The sequence below is a fragment of the Phytophthora cinnamomi genome (genome assembly GCF_018691715.1).
Source record: "Phytophthora cinnamomi strain GKB4 chromosome Unknown Contig81, whole genome shotgun sequence".
Classification (NCBI taxonomy): Eukaryota; Oomycota; class Peronosporomycetes; order Peronosporales; family Peronosporaceae; genus Phytophthora; species Phytophthora cinnamomi.
The window spans coordinates 684,529-703,211 of NW_027151014.1; the positions used below are offsets into that span (position 1 = coordinate 684,529).

Consider the following 18,683-nt stretch of genomic DNA (forward strand, 5'->3'; position numbering starts at 1 on the left):
GTTTGGAAATGAGGCCTGTAGTTCTGAGTGAGCTGCCGGAGCTCGATGTGTGGCTCCGAAAACGCTGGTACTTTGAATGGTGGGGCAAAATAGGTAACCTTAAAATAAAGTGGTGCAACATAAATTACGGATTTTAACCTGAATTGGCACCAAAATAAAATATTGTAACACTAAATACAAATTTATTTTGGGAGGGGTACCCGCAACCCTCCTGAGGATAATTTCGGGTACCCGCACCCTACCCGAAGTTCGGGTATACCCGGCCGGGTAAGCATTTTACCCGGGCTCCGGTATCCGATTGCGAGCTCTGCAAGAAACTAAAGAAGCAACACAGGATCTATTGGTGCTTCAATACGATACACGTACTAACAAATGAGTAACAAGGACTACTCCTTGAGTAATCCTCAACTTACTTGTATCCTAGGATACTTATCAACATAAGCGGAGTTTCCCAATTCCTCTAGGTTGTTCTGTAGTGTGACTGGTGATCAAACACACTTGTCATGCTATAAACCTCGGTAGTCTAAGTCCTGTAGCGATTTCGAGTTCATCTTGTGCTGATTTCAATTATCAGGAAGTATACCTTCGAAGCTGCTATCCTTGTTGTCGCGCTTGAGCTGCAGCATGACGCGGAAGTTCTTGGGGATGTCGTCGGGGTTGTGAATTCGACGCACGTCGGCTGCAGGGTCCAAACGGTTGCGCACCGACGAGCGTTTCGGCACCAAGCCGCCCATAACTCGCTTTTCGCGAGGTCGAATGAGAGGCAGAGTTCGAGCTCCCATCCCTACACTGCTCGCGAGTGCCAGTGCCTCGGGCGTGCTGCCTCTGGAAGACGCCGGGTTTGCTGTCGACCCAGCTATTAGCTCGTTGAGCGCTTGATCAGCAACACTCAGTGTCTGCAAGTTTGTCTGCAGCTGCGGTATTGCCGTCGAAGAATTCCCACGACTACCCGACGACGGAGAAGATAGCACAAGTGTTCGCCGACGTTGCGAAAGGGGAACCGAAGATGCAGAATTACGTTGCGGCCGAACGTCTCGGGGGCATTCTAGCAGCTTGAACCGAACGGAGGAAATGGCTTCGTTCAGAGTCTGGAAGTCGTGCTCTTTCGCCTCCGAATCGATCAGTGAGTACGTTTTCTTGTCAGGTTTTGTCTGCAATTAGGATGATGATCAGCCCTGGTTGGCGAGTAAATGCATCGGTTGGTTCTAAGCGTACCGGATCAACAGGCCGCATTGCAATTGCAGCGACACGGAAAGGTGTCTCTCCATCTCTGAAAATGAGAATCGATCACACTCATCAGAACACTTTCTAAGTTCAGCGAAGTTGCGCTGCGCGTGCAAACTTACAAAAATGAGCGGCCAACAAAATGCGACAGGAGCGCATGCTTGGTCCAGCCAGCTTTGCGCACAAACTCGCTCATGTCCAGCACTTTTAACGCGCTGAGCGGGTTGTTGGCGGTGCTGTCCCAGCACGAGATCTATGGTTTGATACGCAGAACAAACAGTTATTACTTCTGTGTTAGCCCCCCCCAAGCCCCTCACTGCAAGCACATTACCTCGCCACGCGTGACTTTGACAATCGTAATGAGATCTGTGACTTCGCCATTGACGTCTGCGATTTTTCGCTTCAGATACGACGACGTTGCCAGTGTTCGTGGCTCAGTGTTGTTATTGCCTGGGCCAAATGGACTGCTTCGTCGGCTGAGAATCGCGGCATTGCCTACAGTCGAGAGCGCCAAGCTCTTCCGACCGATACGTCCTGACGAATTATCGCCAGATGGATCACCATCGGCATCGTCCAGCTTCTTGGGGGTGTTCTGCGCTGCTGCTCGTGAGCGATGGCCAGACACGCACATCCATACTTCGCCCGGTTTGGGCATAGTGTCCTCCAACAAGAAGTTTTCGCGCGGCTCCGACATTGAACCATTCAGAGCGCTAATTGTGCAGTTCTTGATGAAGACTGTTGTCGGAGGAACGAGTTCGTTGGCGAGCGTGTCTTCGTCTTCGGCAGCACCGCCCCCTTCATTTTCTTCGAGAGTCTCAAGCTCCTCACGAATAATTACTGACGAGCTAACTACTAGTAATGATCGGCGTCGTCGAGGCAGCCAGCCCCATTCACAGCTCGACTCTGAGGACGCGTACGTTGAAGGTCGCCCGAGCTGCCAGGCGCGATGCCGACCTCCGAAGCTACCGACTTGTACACCGTCTAGCGTCCATAGACTAACTTCACCATCGGCACAAGAGAAAATCAAGAACAGCTCAGGCACACGAGTCAGGTTTTCCACGAAGTCAGCAGATAGGACTCGCCGGCTTGGTGCTGACAGGGAATTGGTCGCTCCCGCTTGACTGAACGAATTGCCACTGCCGAGACGCCAGGTGCAGACCAATGCAAGCTCCACTCCTTCGTGGTTTCGCGCCACGCGGAGTTCCCACACTTTAACGTAGCCAGCAGCGTCACCAGATACAAGATGCGTGTTTGCTTTATCGCACCGCAACACAGTGACTGCCTCCGAATTAGTCGTGGGTTGTGCGCTGGGGTTTTGCATCGAGACATCGAGTGGAATTTCAGCTTGAGTCGCCATGGATCGATCGAAGCATAGCAGTATGCCACGCTCACCTGCAGCGAAGAGGAGTTCGAGCTTTTCTGCATACCATAGCGACTCAATTGGTCCCGAATTCTGATGTAGCGGCGCGACGAGTTCCCCCGAATTGAGAGACCACAGAAGTACCAAACCATCCAGCCCTGCTGTTGCCACGTACGCGGGTGGAAGATAAGCCAGCGTCAATACGTCCATGGTATGATGCTGACGCCGTCGGCGGCGTCTACCACGCCTTCCGTGGCCTATCTCATCCGGATCCTGATCGTCATCATCGCCGTCGCTGTCTGGCGGAAGTACGTGGACTGGTAGCGCCTCGGACTCGTCGTTTTTGTCGGCCCACACGTAAAGCTGGCGATCCCAACCAACAGAGCACACAAATCGCTGGCAGATAAAGTCTCCCATACCCACTCGTAAGTTGCGCTCGATGTCCATGATGTCTGTGACCTCATGTTGTCGATATTGAGAAGTCTCAGATCCTCGTGCGGTACGTGCACCTCCAACGACGTGTGGTCGAGGTCTTGGGGTTGCTCTTAATCCTTGCCCAGGGTCTTGCGGTGGTTGACTACCTTCTCCAGGCTGAGGTCGCGGAGGATGCACCGGTGGAACCGGGGTCGGATGATCCTGCCCATGCTGAAGACGCACACGAGTCGGCGATGGTAATTCTGCTTGGGCCATCAATGCAGAATTTCCACGCCGGCCTTCGTGATCCATTCCGAAAGAAGCGGGTAGCAACATTATATCGCGAACTTTTCGCTTTCGAGGAGCGGCTAGTGCGACGGCAGTGTCTGCCCCACTAGAAGCGCCAGAGGGGTCATCGGACAACGCGGCTGAGCTCGCTACAGTCCCGGCCGTTGCTGGCGTCGTCGTGAACAATAGGGAACTCACGACGGGGGGCTCTTTCTTGTGGAACTGTTTGACGAGAGCACCGTTGCTAAAGTTCCACATCTTGAGCTGCTCGCCGTCATGTGAACCCGTCAGTAGTCTTCTGCCGGCATGATCGAAAGCAATGCTCGTCACGGGATTAGCACCGTGCGCGTGCGTAAAACTTGAGATTTCGTCGCCAGTCTCGGCGCTCCAGGTTTTGATAGAAGACTCTGCATCCATCGCAGCTGTAACCACCTGATGAAACACATTGTTGTAGCATGCCAGTTTCATAGGTCGTTCGACAGGAGCACCTCCACGCGCTTTTGTTTTCCGAGCGGCAGCTAAAGATGCGGCAGGACTTTCATCATCATCGACACCTTGCGAACTTGTCCCCCCAACGGTTTTCACTGCCCAGCGAGTGAGCTGCGTCGTTGCAGTCATAAGGCACGGCTGCTTGCCGTCAAACAACAACGCTGACACTCGGTTCTCGGCACTCAGACTCATGGCAGCTCCACCAGAAGCATACAACGACGCTGCAGCTCCTGCGCCCCCTGTATGTCCTGAAGTTCCAGCACTAGTGACCGAACTACCACCTCGGTGCCGATCTACGATAAATGTCTGCAGACAGCGGTGATTCCTCACGTCCCAAACCTTGACGGTGTTGTCTGCAGCCGCGGACACGATCTGGAAATTGTCGTCGTCGCTGACGAGATGCAACACCGAGCTGGTATGGCCTTTTAGCGTGGCAACAGCTCGCTGGGAGCTGTACGGGTTCCAGATGTGAATATCGCGTTCCATTCCGCAGCTAGCGATCAGTCGCGTACTAGCGCACCACGCCAAGTCGAAGACGCCCTTGCGATGGCGGGTGTACTCGAACTTGACAACCAATCGGTCTACGTCGAGAATCGACACTGTAGCATCCAGCGAGGTGGCCACCACTGCTCGCATGTCGTGGACCCACTTTACTCGAGTGATCCAGTCCGTGTGCTTCTGAAACTTAACACGCGATGAAAACCCTTGCGCTTCTAGCACAGCGCTGCCTGCTGGATTGCCCCCGCCGCCTCCGAGGCTACTGGGATTGCTAGTTGACGAGGTTGTTGTTTGGCTTGTATTTCCACCTCCGCTCCCTGCTGCTGTTGTTGAAGACCCTGACGGAGCTCCGGAGGGTCCTGATGAGTTGACATTACCAATATTTGTACCGCTTGCTCCATTGTTACTACCCCCGCTGCCAGTGTTGGAAGTAGTGGCATTCGATCCAGGTGGAGGTGAACGACCATCGCAAGCTAGCCACTGATCGGAGCAAGTAAGCACGGCGATGCCGCCTGTGTCGTCTCCAACAACAATTGCTTCACGATCATCTGACGGCTTCTCCACGTAAGCGAGACACAGCGGGATGCACTGTCTTCGCGAGTAGTCCACGAGGTCACCGATGAGTTGACCCGAATTCAAGTCGTAGAAACTAAGTGTGCGATTCATGGACGACACTGCCAGTCGGTTAGAGCGCTTCATCACACAACAATCCGTGAGCCAGTCGCGCCCAGAAGCTAAAACTTGCTGCGGGGCTAGCGAATTCGCACTCCACGTGCGAACGCTGCCGTCTTTGCTGGTCGTGAGGTAGACGCTGGGTCGCTCTAGTCGAACAACACGAGTGATCACGTCCTTGTGATGTGGCAGTAACCCAAGGCCAAGCGTTCCGCCGCTTCCTCCGGTGACATTGCCCATTGTGTCCGTCGGAGCCGGTCCCGTGCCACCGGGGCCATTACCATTACCTATTTCGCCTGTGAACTTTTCCGGGTACGCCGTCTCGTAGCAAGAATTACCATCGTCCCCTGTATATTCGTCACTGCCGCTCCCACTGAGGAACATATACTAGCAACACAAAAAACAGCACCGCGGTTAGACGACGCTGGTGCAAGTCATAAACCGCAGCAAATACATGTCGCCACGCACATTCGTAAGCTCATCCCAGTCTACCGTTCCATCCGAGTTCGCGTCAATCTTCTGAAACCTGGCAGCAGGAGCGCAGTGAGCTACAGCCACTAACGATAAAACAATTCGATGAAACACAGAACCGAGTCGTACAGTTCTGTAAGTTGTGTTTCACTGAGCGAAGCGTCCACGATCTCACGAAAGAGACTCACGAACTCCTTCTCCGTCAAGTCGCCGTCCGCGAACTTCTCCTTGAGTGACTGCAGCTGTTCGACGCCGATTTCATCGCGAGAGAAGACGGTGCCCGAACGCTTTTTCGCGCGAGGCAGCGCCATGCCAAGGCGAAGACCCTACGACGCGTGAGGCGACTATCGACCCAAAATACGAGGAATTGAAACCGCAAGCCGATGCCTTGATGGAAGACCCCGCCGATACTGAGCCGGGGAATCGATCTCATGGTGGTGCTTTTCAACGAGTTCAAAATCCTCACAGCGATCTTCGGACACCGTTCATCGAATTCATCGGAGATATCGCGACAATCGCCCACGATCTGCTGCTGACAAACAGCTTTTCGCGCCGTTCACCGCGTGTTTTGTGTACGGGCATTCGGCGACATCTGCGCTAGGCGAACGTCGCCGCCTGCATCTGTCGCCTGCTGAGCTGATCGATGAGCTCTTGCCCACTTTGCGTGAACGCCTGCAAGAGCTCTTCCGCAGCTTGTTGGCCCCTCCCCATGGAGAAGTCGCTCGCGACGACGGCACGGAACGCTTCATATGGTAGTCGCCCTTAATTTCACACCACAACGCGCGTTGAAGTCGAAGCAGCGACGGCATTTCGACTGGAACAGCTGCAGCCGCGTCGTCTGGGTTTACCCCCGCCTCAATGTCCGCAACTGTTGGATGCCCCCGACAGCTCTCGGACTTCGCTCCTGGCGAACGGATTCCCTTTCGAGAACGGTTTAGTGTTGTTCCTCTTCACCTTCGCCCGAGAAGACACGAGAGAGCATTCGGTGTGGGGAATTCCCGTCATGTACGGACGATCAGATCGCGACCAGCTCAAAACGCTCCAAAGCACTCGAGAGCCTCGAGCCTTGCGGTGTCAAACGAGTGACCCCCATCCCACAAGTCTATCCTGACGGCCATCTGACTCAAAGTGCCCCGGTTGCTGCACCTTTCGCCTTTGGGGCTTCCAGCCTCATCGCGTTACATTCGGAGCGTGGGGACAAATCCCGCGTTGGCATCTGCAGAGGCTCGAGTCAAGGCGCCTTGTCCTTGATGCCATCATCTTCGCATTCGCCCCATTGGGAAGGAAGGCATCGATCGGATAGACTCGAAATGCCCGCGACCCGCAGGTTCGGGACGCCGCGGAAGCGCGAGGACGTTTCCTCGCCGACGGCGGGGGACGGTCCCAGCTCGGCCTCCGTCGCCATGATGAACGTCAGCTTCAGCTACGGGAGCGAAGAGAGCAGCGCCGCCCACGAGTACAACAGCCAACGCAGCGACGAACCGGCTTGGGAGCACCCGAGCTCGCTGCGACGAAAGCCGCCGACTGTCGAGGCCATGCGGGAGTCGGCTCGAATGAGCGACAAGCGGCTGCACGAGCTGGCCGGTGCCAGCGCTTCCAGCGTCAATTGGGGCGAGCTCGACATGGAGCTGGCGGCCGCGAGCCTTAGCGAGAAGCACGACAGCGTCTGGAAGCGCAAGAAGACGCGTCGAGGATACTCGCACAGCGACGCTATGAAGCTCTTCACGCGGCTCACAGTGCGTGACCGTCGACACCAGACGCGCTGGGGCCCAAAGGGATTCGCGGTGCTGGCCGAGGGGTCCTTGAACTGCACCGTGCAGGAGCTGCGCCTGGTGTTTCGCGCCGCATCCTCCGATATTTTCCAGGACATGATGCGCTGCATCTACCGCCGCGAGTTCGTCGAGGGCGAGCTGCTGCGCGCCATCAAGATTCAACGCGGAGAGGGGAACCCGGCCAAGGCGTACGAGAAGAGGGAGCTCACGGTCAAGACGGCCACCTTCGAGAGCGGCAAGTTGTTCTCCAAGAACGAAGCCTGGTGCTTCTTGGAGATGCTGCAGCCTCGGGACCGAGCCAAAGAGGAGCAGTCCGCGAGGAAGACGGCGTCGTCCACGGCGAGCGCCGTTAGTACTGCTCCTCCCCCGGCTTTCACGAGGACGCTGGTGTCTGTCGCGCGTTCCGGTATTGTGCTGGACAACGTGTTCGTTCCGACGCCGCGCACACCGCAGCACGTCCCGAACGTTGTCATCAACTACTCCTTCGAGGAAGACAGCAGCGGCCGCACTACCCGCGTGGTTTTCCACGGCGAATACTTGCCACCCGACTCTCACGATGCGTTCAAGCGTGCCGGACACGAGAGACGTCTTGCACGGACGTGGCTGCTGCGTCTCGCAGCGAGTTGCCATCGGTTCTTGCTGGTCGTGCGACGCCGTCGACTCGGAATGCAGGTGATCATCAACAGCACGCGTCTTCCACTCGAGACCGTTGCCAACGTTCCTCGGTGCGCTTGCTGCCGCCGCTCGTTCTCCAAGTTTTTCAAGCGCACAAGAAGAAGACTGTGCTGCTTGTGCGGCTTCCTGGTGTGTGATAAGTGCGCTCATGCACAGGAGCGAGAGCACCGAGCGCGTGGTGACGCCCGCCCACAGATCGAGCAAGTGCGTGTCTGCGAGCGCTGCATCATCCGAGTGGACCAGGCTAGGTACACCGCTGTGACCGAAGAGGATCTGCGTCCGGCGCGAGTGATTTCGGACTCGAGCTCGCCACTCTCCCGAGCAAACAGCACTCCAGGCGGCAGTCTCCGTGGCATTGGCTCGAGACGTACCAGACCCACGCTCAAGACACGGCCGGCATCTCTGAACGATCTGCTGCTGGAAACCCTGGCAGATGCAACCGCAGGCGGCGAAGCTCAGCGAAAGCGCAAGGCAAGTGTACTCAGTGTCATGAAGGATATCGTCGACGAGGAGCGAGCCCGCAGACGAGCGAGCTCTGCCAGGCTCCGAAGTTCATCTGCAGATCCAACCAGAACGGGCTTGCCATTGCTCGGAGAACGCAACGAAGACAGCGAAAATGACGATGATGAAGACGACGAGGGAGAGCAGATGGATAGCGTCGAGCGTCTCAAGCAGATATGGGACGAATCTCCACGCTGGGAGGACGACTATCCCCTTGCCAACGCCGACTCGAGAATGTACCAGATCGAGTTCCCCGATGACCCGTCGGAAGTCATCATCCCCCCGATTCCGACCAACGAGTTCGAGAGACTGAAACTAATCCGCGAGCAGCAGCTGGACGAACTCGGCGACGTCCCTGAGCTTGGAATCATTTGTTCTCTGGCTGCCAAGGAGCTAAGCTGTGCCGTGAGCATGATCACCGTTGTGGACAAGGCCCAGCTGCACGTGCTGGCCTCCACTCACCCGGCAGTGCCCGGTGGTATGTCGGCTCCGAGAGAGCAGGGCTTCTGCACCCAGGTCATCCTGGACAAAAATCCCCTCGTGTCTCGCCACGTTCAGGCCGATGTGCGCTTCAGTGCCATGTCGACTGTGCGCAAGATGGGGATCAACTTCTACTGCGGCTTCCCGCTGATGGGATCCGACGGCACCACAGTCATCGGATCCGTTTGCTGCGCTGACCCGCAAGCTCGTGACTTGACGCGATCGCAGTATAAAGCCATGAGCAGCCTGGCCAGCACAGCGTCGCGTGTCGTGCAGCGTGCTGCCGAGAACCGAGCAGTGCGCGAACCCTCCATCGAATGCTGAAATCGCCGTCATCGCAGTTGACAACTACTATAAGCAAGTACTACAAAATGAACGATCGCGTAAAAGAACTTCTAGCACGCACGCCATAGATTTCATCAAAATCCATGCATTAGCGAGCGAGTGTAAACCAAGCAGAACGCGTATTGACCCGCGCAGGTTACTTACTCTACCGAGTTCAGGTCTTTCAGCAGTACCAAAGCGCGTGCGGCTTCCAGGTTCTCCGCCCACGAGCTCTTCTGGTCCTCAGAAACATCATCGGCGCAGCTAATCGTACCCGCCAAGGTTACAAACGACTGCATGATAGCAGTTGCTTTCTCCGGTAGTGAGTCTCGGAACGCCTTCAATACCATGTCTCCATACGTGACAGTGTCGCGAGGGAAGCTGCCGGGAAGCGCTGTGATCTGCTGGAAGAAGAGTTGCAGGACCAACGCTACAATAACCGCATACTGGTCACTGCTCTCAAGCGCTTGCGTTACCTTCTCGTCCAGCTCTGCAAGCGTCGCCTGTCGGTACCCAAAGATGACTTGGCGCTCCTTCTTGCGGTCCAGCTTGCGAAGCGGCATACTGAGAGCCTCTGCCAGCACCGGGACGTGAGCCATGAAATCGCTTAGTGACCGACGACCAGCAGTGGCAAGGGTCCACAGTCGCACCAGGGCACTTGCAGTGGCTTGCGGGAGGCTCGACTCGAGCACCTTCTTGTTCTCATCGCTCAAAGAAGTCAGGGGACCAATGACAGCGTTGTTCTTCTCCTCATTGTTTCCACTAGGAGACGACAGGAGTGGAACACCTTCCAGCTCCAAACTGTTGCTCTCAGCCACAAAGCTCGTTACAAGCGCCGCAATCTCCACTGACGAGGAGTCGAGCACGTGTGTCTCCACGATAGCAAGCTGCTCCATACCAACCGGATCCTTGGCATCCACGTGCATCGACAGCTTGTTAAAACCCTTCTCTAGGATGAGCAACTTTGTGAACTGCTCATCGAATCGGTCTTCGAAAGTCTTGCGGAGCTCGCGCAGTGACGCAGCATCGCCACGCAAAATGCTCGACAATGCCTTGGTCAGGGCAGTCGAGTACACCTCGTCTAGCTTTGGCTTAAGATACGCCACCATGCCGTCCATGAATTCGTCGTCTCCTTCCAGGTCCTCGACAGCAGGAAACCACTTCACCAGAAGTTCAATCGTTTCCTCACGTGATGGCACAATAAAAACCTGCGCAGATGCCGAGCTGCTTTCGTCATCTCCACCAAGATCCCCACCGCGCTTTGACGCTCGCTTGCCCTTCTTGCCTTTTCCAGACTTTCCGCTTTTGCCGCTGCTCTCTTCCTGGTCGCGCTTGTTGCCCCCCTTGGCGCGTTTGCCCTTCTTTCCACGCTTACTACCAAAGTCCTCATCGTCCGAGTCCTCTTCCTCCACTTCTTGTCTAGTCTCGCGAATGCTCGGAGTGTGCCCACTGCTCTTCTGCTGGGCTGCAGCACGCGAAGCCTTAGCCGTCGCATCTTCTGCAAATTTCTCCAGGCACAACGCAAAGAACCCCGAGCTGACGGCGTAGCTCTCGGCGATCTGGTATGCCTTGGCCACATGGCCCGCCTTCTCCAAGGCCGGCGAAATCGCCAACAGCAGCCCCACGTCTCCCACAGGAAGTGCACTCGGCAGCAACAGACGTACATCCACGAACGTGTTGTCATTCACCGCCGCCTCGACCGATCCTTCCAGCTGCAGCTGTAGCGCTCGGCTCACCACGCTGTCCTGCAGCGGGACGGCGTCCGGGAACCTCTTCTTCAAGAAGTCGTATGGCCGCGTAACCTGCAGCTCCTTGGCGCGTGCGTGCTCCAGGTAGCCGTTCTGCTGGAAGAACGAGTACATGCTTTCCCTCTGCGCCGCCATGAACACGTATGGCACGTACTCACGTCCCCTGAGCGTGCCCACGAGCACCTTGGCCTGCATGAGCTCGGCCAGCGCCTCGTTGGCCACAGCCTCGTCGAAGCCGAAGGAGCGGATCACGTCCGGCACGAACACCGGGCGCGTGATCGCCGCGAACACGCCGCGCACGCGAGCCTTCTGCGCCGCCACGTACGAGTCCGTGTACAGCACGTTGTCCCGCTCGCGCGCCTTCAGGATGCCACCGAGCCGAGCGCGCACCACGCCGCGCATGAAGTCCACCGCGAAGCCGAACTGCTGCGCCAGGTCCCCCACGGACGTGGTGCCGCTCTCCTGCAGCAGCACGTCCGTGTCCTCCATGATGCCGTCCAGGTACCAGCTCGTGAGCAGCTCCTCGCCGTCGTTGACCAGCGCGTAGCCGCCGCGGCCGCGGCACAGCGCGTGCGCCTGGCGCTCCACATGCGAGCGGTCCACGTCGATGAGCTTCTCCAGCTCCGTGAGGCTCAGGCGCCCGCCGTGCAGCGCCACGTAGTCGGCCACCTCGCGCTGGATCTGCGGCGGCGTCAGGAACTGCTTGCCCGTGCGCGTGTGCACCACCTGCAGCTTGCCCAGCTGCTGCAGCTTGAGCAGCAAGTCGATCACGTTGTGGTCCGACAGCTTGAGCGCCGCCTCCTGCTGCTGCACGGCCGCGAGCTGCTGCTGCAGCAGCGCGATCTCGTCCATCGTGGCTGCTGCTGTCGGGGAGAAAATACTTTGCAAAACGTACAGTATCAGTTAAAAATTGCGATACAGGGGTTCACACGTCACACATGTTTTTAATTGGCCCTCTCGAACTTTTTGCCATCTTTTGATTGGCTATATTACGAGAAATCAATCACAGGGGCAGATATTTTAAAGATAGAGAGCAAAGGCTACCATTACCTTTACGCAACATCCCGTACTCGCTAGATCTGCTATCATGTTATGAGACGGTTTCAAACGAAAAGATGTTCCCAAACCTAAGTGCGAATCGCGATTTAGCCACATCAATCGAAAAAAGCGCGTCTTCTCCTTCTTTTGCTATTAGTCGCCGGTAAATGTTGAAAACTCGAGGAATGACATCTACGGTATCTAAATATGAAAATACCTCCCCCCCTCAATTTCTAGATTTGTTTTGGGCGTGAGACCGCAATATACATTTTTTAAATATTTGCACATCGTTAATTGTTAAAACCTTTGTGTTAAACGAAATTGAATTAGAGTGATTTTACTTAAGTACACGAGTGTTGTCACTTTCAAATTTATGATGTTTGGATCGAAAACTTCAAGTGATGCCGAAGCATCATTTCGTTCCACATCGTCTCGTTCCAACGCAATTTGGACAGGAGGAAACTGCTGATCGCAATTGGAGTCTTGCAACAGCGTTCGGCCCGGCGGGTGATCCTCCGAACTACTTCCCTGTGTCGACGAGCAGGCTGACAAAGTGTAATGAGTGACACGCAGCGACTGCAAGGTTTTGCTGGCAGACTCCGAGTCTGCTAAGACGTTGACGATCACTTGCGTCTTGTCTCCATTCGAGAGGCAAGATTGCAGTAAGAACGTCAACTTTGCGCTCCGAAAAGGAACTTACAACCAACAAACCAAAGCACAGGTGAGAAATTCAGTCGAAAGCAGTAAATAAAATAGAGGAGATGCACGTACATGTTTATTGCATGGACGGACTGCATCGAAAACGTCGTGAAGGGCGCTTAGATTTTTGTTAATTGCCTTCGCTTCCTCCAGTCGTTGACACGTGACATTGGAGCGAGCAACGCGCTCACTCCCAGCGAGGTCAACGAAATGGAAGAGCCCATCCACGTTGTCCTCATAGTTGGGATTTGAGCTAACAATTCGAGCCACAAACACAAAGTGCGAGCACGACGATGAGGAGTTCATCGTCGTGCTCGCCGTGTTTCGGCGGCTTGTTGCTCGAGCGAGCAAATCCATGATCTCCTCGCACGCACTTACCTTAAAGCTGGCGAGTCGTAGTACAGTGACTTGTCGCCGTTCCTGAAAAATTTCAGGTCGTCACCCAGCAAGTCGGTCGTTTGCTCATTGTAGATCTGGATGGCGGACGCTTGTACGTCGTAAGTCCAGCCATTTCCACTCAAACCAGCGGTTTGGTGGAAAATGTCATCCAGAGCTCGCGGAATTAAACCGCGAAGCGGGCCACAGCAACAAACTGGGGAGCATCGTATCCGTCGACAGTGGACTGGGCCATCTCTGCCATTTCACCGTAGATTTCGTCTTGGTGGAGGACGGGGTAAACCCTGGTCGAACTCGAACGATCAGCCCCTTCTGCTCCCATGCAGGGGTCAAACGCACTCCCGTCACTTCTAAATGACAGAGCCGCGTCTTGATCTTGAGCTGGTCGGGCTCAAAGCAAAATGGGAACATATCGCAGTTTCTTAAAACATATTGGTGGTAAGCAAAAAAGGTAAATGAAAGTGCACAAGTTGAACGCCATACCTACATGTTTGACCATTGTTTTCTAAATTTTGAAAAGTGACGAAGCTCTGTTACGTGATTTTTTAGCGGGTCGATTTAGACAGAAAACATATTCAGCCCTTTATGATTTTGCTTCTCATCTCAAAACAATATCTGCCTGTTAACTTTTTTTCAATTTTTTTTTTTTTTTTTGGGGGGGCTATGATTTCAATGCATCTGCTTTATTCAAGATAATAATACTATCGTAGATAATAATTTTATCCACTTCACTACACCTTTCCACCTTCAAAACGGCAAATTGCTGGTCGTTTTGATCTTACATTTTGGAGCATTGAACTTGGAATTTGTCGTTTGTAGGTGGGCCTAGGTGTATTTACAATCGAATAACAACGCCATGTTCAGTCAAAGATTTACAATATGTACGTGATAAAACCACTGTCTAGTGATAATGTTCAATTTTCTCAAGCAAAAGACAAAAAAATCGATAAAAAGTTTTGCCAAATAAACCCCCAAAATATTTTGAAGATGTTTTTCGGCGTCACTCTGCTGCGTCACGGTCGTCACTCAACCGAGGGTTAACTTCCGCTTTGGGCATCATGGAGGTGCGGCTCGACATCGCCGAGGAAGCGCTCAAGGTGCTGGTGGCGGCGCTGCAGTGCCTGTCGCAGGTGGGCAAGGAGCTGTCCATCGAGTGCGACCCGTGCGCGCGGCGCCTGACGCTGCGCGCGCTGAACGACGCGCACTCGGCGTCGGGCCAGGTGGTGCTGGACCGCAGCTTCTTCTCCGAGGCGCAGGGCGGGCGCAGCGTGACGCTCGCGGACGTGGACATCGCGTCCAGCGAGACGCTGCGCGCGCGCTTCGGCGGCCGCACGCCCTTCCTCAAGTGCAAGGTGTTCGCCAGGTCGTGCTGCAACGTGTTCCGCACGCTCAAGCACGTGCAGAGCGTGCAGCTGGCGCTGCTGGTGGACAAGGAGGCGCTGGCGCAGGCGGACGCCGCCAGCCAGGACGCGTCGCAGGCCAGCGACGTGGACGAGGTGGACCTGGACTGCATGGAGCTCACGTGGCGCCTGCGCTGCGACTTCGACATCACCAAGACGCACCACATGAAGGTGCAGGCGTGCCAGATCATGCGCGCCGTGTTCGACAAGAGCGCCAGCCCCAGCCGCTGGCGCACGCGGCAGCACCACCTGAGCTCGCTGCTCACGCACATCCACCACAGCGGAGAGGTGAGCGTCACGTGCTCGCCCTCGCACGTCAAGTTCGAGAGCTACTTCTCCAACTTCACGGACAGCAAGGCCCAGCTGCAGACCGAGACGGCTGTCGAGAGCGCCGAGTTCAGCGAGTACATCCTGCAGCAGCCGGCTGATGATAGTGTCGACACGGCGGCACAGCTGGTCTTTTGCATCAAGGAGATCAGGGTGGGTGGGCAGGAGTTGACTGAGAAGAGCGACACGAACTGACGGTTGCTGCTGTTGCTGCTGCTGATGACACAGGCCCTGCTGGCATTCTGCAAGACGAGCGACGTGTTGGAGGTGTCCTTCTACTTCAGCACAGCAGGGAGGTGAGTCGAGATGAGGTGAGTTGATGTTGCAGAGGTTGTGTGTCTGATGATTGCGGTCTGCTGCTGCTTCTCCATGTGAACCGCTCCCAGCCCGGTGCTGTTCGCGGCCGAGTCAACGTCTATGGCCAAGTTCTCCATCGAGATGACGCTGTCCACCGTGACGACGTTCCTGCCGGCGTCATCACAGACGCGCAGCGAGGAGGAAGTCGCGCTCTTCGCCAACGGGTACGCTGTGCATGCAGCAGGCAACGACCACCAACACCTCCGAGACGACTTACCCACGTGCATGAATGACCAACCTCCTCTCCCTTGCAGCAGCGGCAGTGGCTACGTCGCGTCCAGCCAGCCGCCGTCGCAGTCGCAGTCCTCGTCGCAGGACAACCCCCGCTACCTCACGCACAGCAAGCGTCCGCGCGTGGACTGACGGACCTGCAAACTCGAGCACGCAAACACACACTCCGCATATCCACTTGCCCCCTCGCAACGCAACGCAAAACGCCGTCGAAATACGCAAATGATGAAGTTAATTTACCCAGAAGACGGCGCCGAGCCGCCAGCCCCGCCGAGTGTTCTACTGCTCGCGCTCCTGCACGAACCAGCTCTCGCCGCCGAGCTCCGTCTTGCCCTCGGCCACGCTCTCGAAGGTCGGGGACTTGTCCACGATCTCCCACTCGTCGCCCTTGGGGCTGCCGCTGGCCTTGGCGTCCTTGCTCTTGTGCTTCTGCTGCTGCAGCTGCGCGCGACGCTGCGCCGCGGCGGCCTTCCGCTTGGGCGACGGCCGGCGGTAGGGCACGAACATGGTGTCGGCCACGTCGACGTCGTCGTCCTCCTCCTCGTCCTCCTGCTCGTCGTCGCTGTCCACGCCGTCGCTCTCGCTGTCCGAGAACTCGTCGCTGCGCGCGAGCTCGCGCAGCTTCTCGAGGTCGAAGTGGCGCTGGCGCAGCGGCGACGCCAGCGTGCGGAAGGCCGGCGACAGGCGCCGGTTGAGCCCGCTGTTCATGCCGCCGAAGGCGTTCTCCGAGCCGTGCATGGACACCGCCGCCATCCTGGTCCCAAGATCTCTAGGTTGCTGAAGCTGTTGCTGGTGCTGCTTGCGCTGCTGCGGGCGAGTTGCCGAATGAGCTGCGAAGCAACTGGTGGAAGAAGGGCGAAGGATGGTGACCAGCACCAGCGCGCCCCTCCAAGATTCACTGGGGCTAAGTATGGCGGCCTGTGTATCGCAGAGGGTTGGTGGCCGGCGTGTTTGCGTGGACGCCTGACCGCCGCTGCATTGGGGCTGATGGCCAGGTGGAGGCTGCGGATTGGCAGCGACAGGATGGCAAGCGCAGTGCAGCAGGATGGCGAGGGCTGCCAGGTCAAATCATCCGTCGGAGACCATTGTCCGGACGTACGGACGCGGCGGCGCCACGTCGTGGGATTCAACTGCGTGGTTGAACGCGTCGAGCGTATCACGGCGAGGAAGCGAGGCGAGGGACCAGATGGCCGAGGCTTCGAGATCACGGGCTGGGGCATTGAACTTCAATGCATGCGCCTCATGAGCATGCCAAGTGGAAGGGCAGAGAAGGCTGAGAACTCTCGGCGCGACGCGAGCGATGCTTCAAGCACATGAACGGAATGGTTGGTCTCCGGTGGTTCGTGCGCGCTGGCCGGTCGCGCGCCGCTTAGATGGAGAAGGCACTTCCTCTTTCTCGAGTGTAGCCATGTCGCGCACTGCAACAGGTGTGCCACGTTGAAGCGAGTACTGTCGTGTATCGCTTCATGTCTGCATCAACTGGTGCGGGGAATGGCCAAGTACGCTGTACTGTTTTCCTCCGGATGTGCGATGTGCGCAGAAGAAAAGGCTGATTCAAGTGTATGTGTATGTGCGCTCGGCGCCATGGAGGTGCTGGCGACTAATGGGCGTGTTTCATGACGTCACTAAGGCATGGACGACAGGCGTCTGAAGACATGCAGCAAGCGAGAAACGGTGCGGACATGCAGACGCTCAGTCGTACGTGACCCGGAAGAGCAGGCACTCCTCGTTCTGGTCGGTGCGCTTGTCGTTGATGAACAGGTAGATGTCTTCGGCGGCCGCGGCCGAGTGATCTCGCGCGGCGAAGGCCAGACGCAGGAAGGCTTGGCCATTGCTGGGCAGCTGCAGCACGGGCTCGCGAGGAACCAGCAGCGTGGGCGCGCTGGAACGCAGCATGATGGTCTGCGGCTGATCCCACGGGTTCGCGTACGAGATCTTCTTCTGCGCGGCGCGGCCGACGGGGAGCCGCAGCTCGTACGTCTTGGTGATGACAGGCAGCGCCAACGTTACGTGAACGCTCCAGGCTCCGACGAGCTCGTGCGTGTCCACGTCCACGAGGTTCACCAGCACCACCATCTGCGAGCCTGCTCCGTTATCCACCGCACAGTAGACGAACTCGATGCGGTTGAAGGCCTGAGGAACCAGAGCAAACACCTGACCAGGACGGAACTGCACGAGGCTGCGGTGCTGCATCGGCGTGAAGCACATGACACGGCGCTTGCCAGCTTCCGCTTCTCGGGTCGATGAACCTCCGTCACCCTTGATCACAAGCTCGTGCCGGACGCTCTGACCAAGAACAGCGTGCACATCCACGCGCAGCTTGGACTGGATGCGGATCTGCCACACCTCGAACACGCGCGCGTAGTACTTGTCGTCGTACAGCACGACGAAGAAGGTCTCGAGCGCGGGGTACTCCCCCACGCGACACTTGAAGCTCACCAGGCCGCTGTTGTTGGCTTCGTCTTCGCCACTGCGCAGCAACTCCATCGCTACGCTCGGATCCATGCACGCGACGAACTTGCTGCGCGGGTATCGCAGCTTCCAGCGCCAGATCGACGACGCCGGGTGCGAGAAGCGGAGCACGCGGTGGCAAGCAAACGGCTGCGGTTGCAGCTCCATGTTGAAGAGCGCTACCGTGTGGCCGTGTGAGCAGCTCTTGATCACCACTGAGACCGGGATCGCCGACGCCCTCTTCCCCTGTTCTGACGACTTCGGCGTTCGCGTATAGCTGTCGCTGGTGTCGAGCCAACGTAGACGCAGGGGGATATGAAGTTGATCGTGCGAGTCCATGACGACTTCGTGGTGGTCATCGATCATCTCCTCCTCGATTTCTGAGTTCGAAGTCACGAAGCCGTACGATAGCGGCAGGTTTTCACGGTAGAACGCCCACTCATCGCTGCTACGCACGATCTCCAGATCCAGCACGACTGCGATCTCTCTGGACGAAGGCAGCAACAGCTCGATTCGGAAGCGGTCGTTGTGGTTGTACGGGTTCACGAAAGGAAGCTCGAAGAAGAGCAGATCACCGAAGGACGGGAACAGCGTCAGTGAGGTCGTCACCTGCTGACGAAGCAAGGAGTACACAAGTGATTTCTTGTGCCCATCGCGATAATACGAGAGCACGCGCAGTAGTTGGTTCTTCTCCTCTTCGAACCGGCGTAAGCTGTCCTCGCCTTGCTGCTTACCACGCTGCTGATACCGGTTGGTTTTGGACACAGCTCGAACAAGCTGCTTATGCGCCTTGGCTTCGTCGCTCTTAACGTGCTGTCGATATCGCGCCAGGCGCTCAAGCTGGCGAGCGTACAAGTGGTCGTTCATC

The 18,683-nt window shown here is 56.7% G+C and overlaps 5 protein-coding genes across 5 annotated transcripts; 2 read left to right on the top strand and 3 right to left on the bottom strand.

Moving 5' to 3' along the window:
• Positions 1-563: 563 nt before the first annotated feature.
• Positions 564-5,727, bottom strand: IUM83_12479 (WD repeat-containing protein 64; the record flags this gene model as incomplete). Its single annotated transcript, XM_067937104.1, has 8 exons — positions 564-1,151; positions 1,216-1,270; positions 1,347-1,477; positions 1,556-2,044; positions 4,115-4,459; positions 4,775-5,332; positions 5,414-5,471; positions 5,546-5,727. 8 exons carry the CDS (start codon positions 5,725-5,727, stop codon positions 564-566), a joined length of 2,406 nt encoding a protein of 801 aa, XP_067785371.1.
• A 999-nt stretch (positions 5,728-6,726) lies between these two features.
• IUM83_12480 (GAF domain-containing protein) lies at positions 6,727-9,168 on the top strand (the record flags this gene model as incomplete). The annotated part of the gene is made up of 1 exon (XM_067937105.1): positions 6,727-9,168. One exon carries the CDS (start codon positions 6,727-6,729, stop codon positions 9,166-9,168), a length of 2,442 nt encoding a protein of 813 aa, XP_067785316.1.
• A 40-nt stretch (positions 9,169-9,208) lies between these two features.
• IUM83_12481 (E3 UFM1-protein ligase 1) lies at positions 9,209-11,768 on the bottom strand (the record flags this gene model as incomplete). Its single annotated transcript, XM_067937106.1, has 2 exons — positions 9,209-9,236; positions 9,334-11,768. 2 exons carry the CDS (start codon positions 11,766-11,768, stop codon positions 9,209-9,211), a joined length of 2,463 nt encoding a protein of 820 aa, XP_067785286.1.
• A 2,339-nt stretch (positions 11,769-14,107) lies between these two features.
• IUM83_12482 (cell cycle checkpoint control protein rad9b-like) lies at positions 14,108-15,496 on the top strand (the record flags this gene model as incomplete). Its single annotated transcript, XM_067937107.1, has 4 exons — positions 14,108-14,929; positions 15,005-15,072; positions 15,163-15,297; positions 15,388-15,496. The coding sequence occupies 4 exons, from the start codon at positions 14,108-14,110 to the stop codon at positions 15,494-15,496; spliced, it is 1,134 nt and encodes a 377-aa protein (XP_067785318.1).
• Positions 15,497-15,643: 147 nt separating this feature from the next.
• On the bottom strand, positions 15,644-16,117 carry IUM83_12483 (uncharacterized protein; the record flags this gene model as incomplete). The annotated part of the gene is made up of 1 exon (XM_067937108.1): positions 15,644-16,117. The coding sequence occupies one exon, from the start codon at positions 16,115-16,117 to the stop codon at positions 15,644-15,646; it is 474 nt and encodes a 157-aa protein (XP_067785317.1).
• Positions 16,118-18,683: the final 2,566 nt, after the last annotated feature.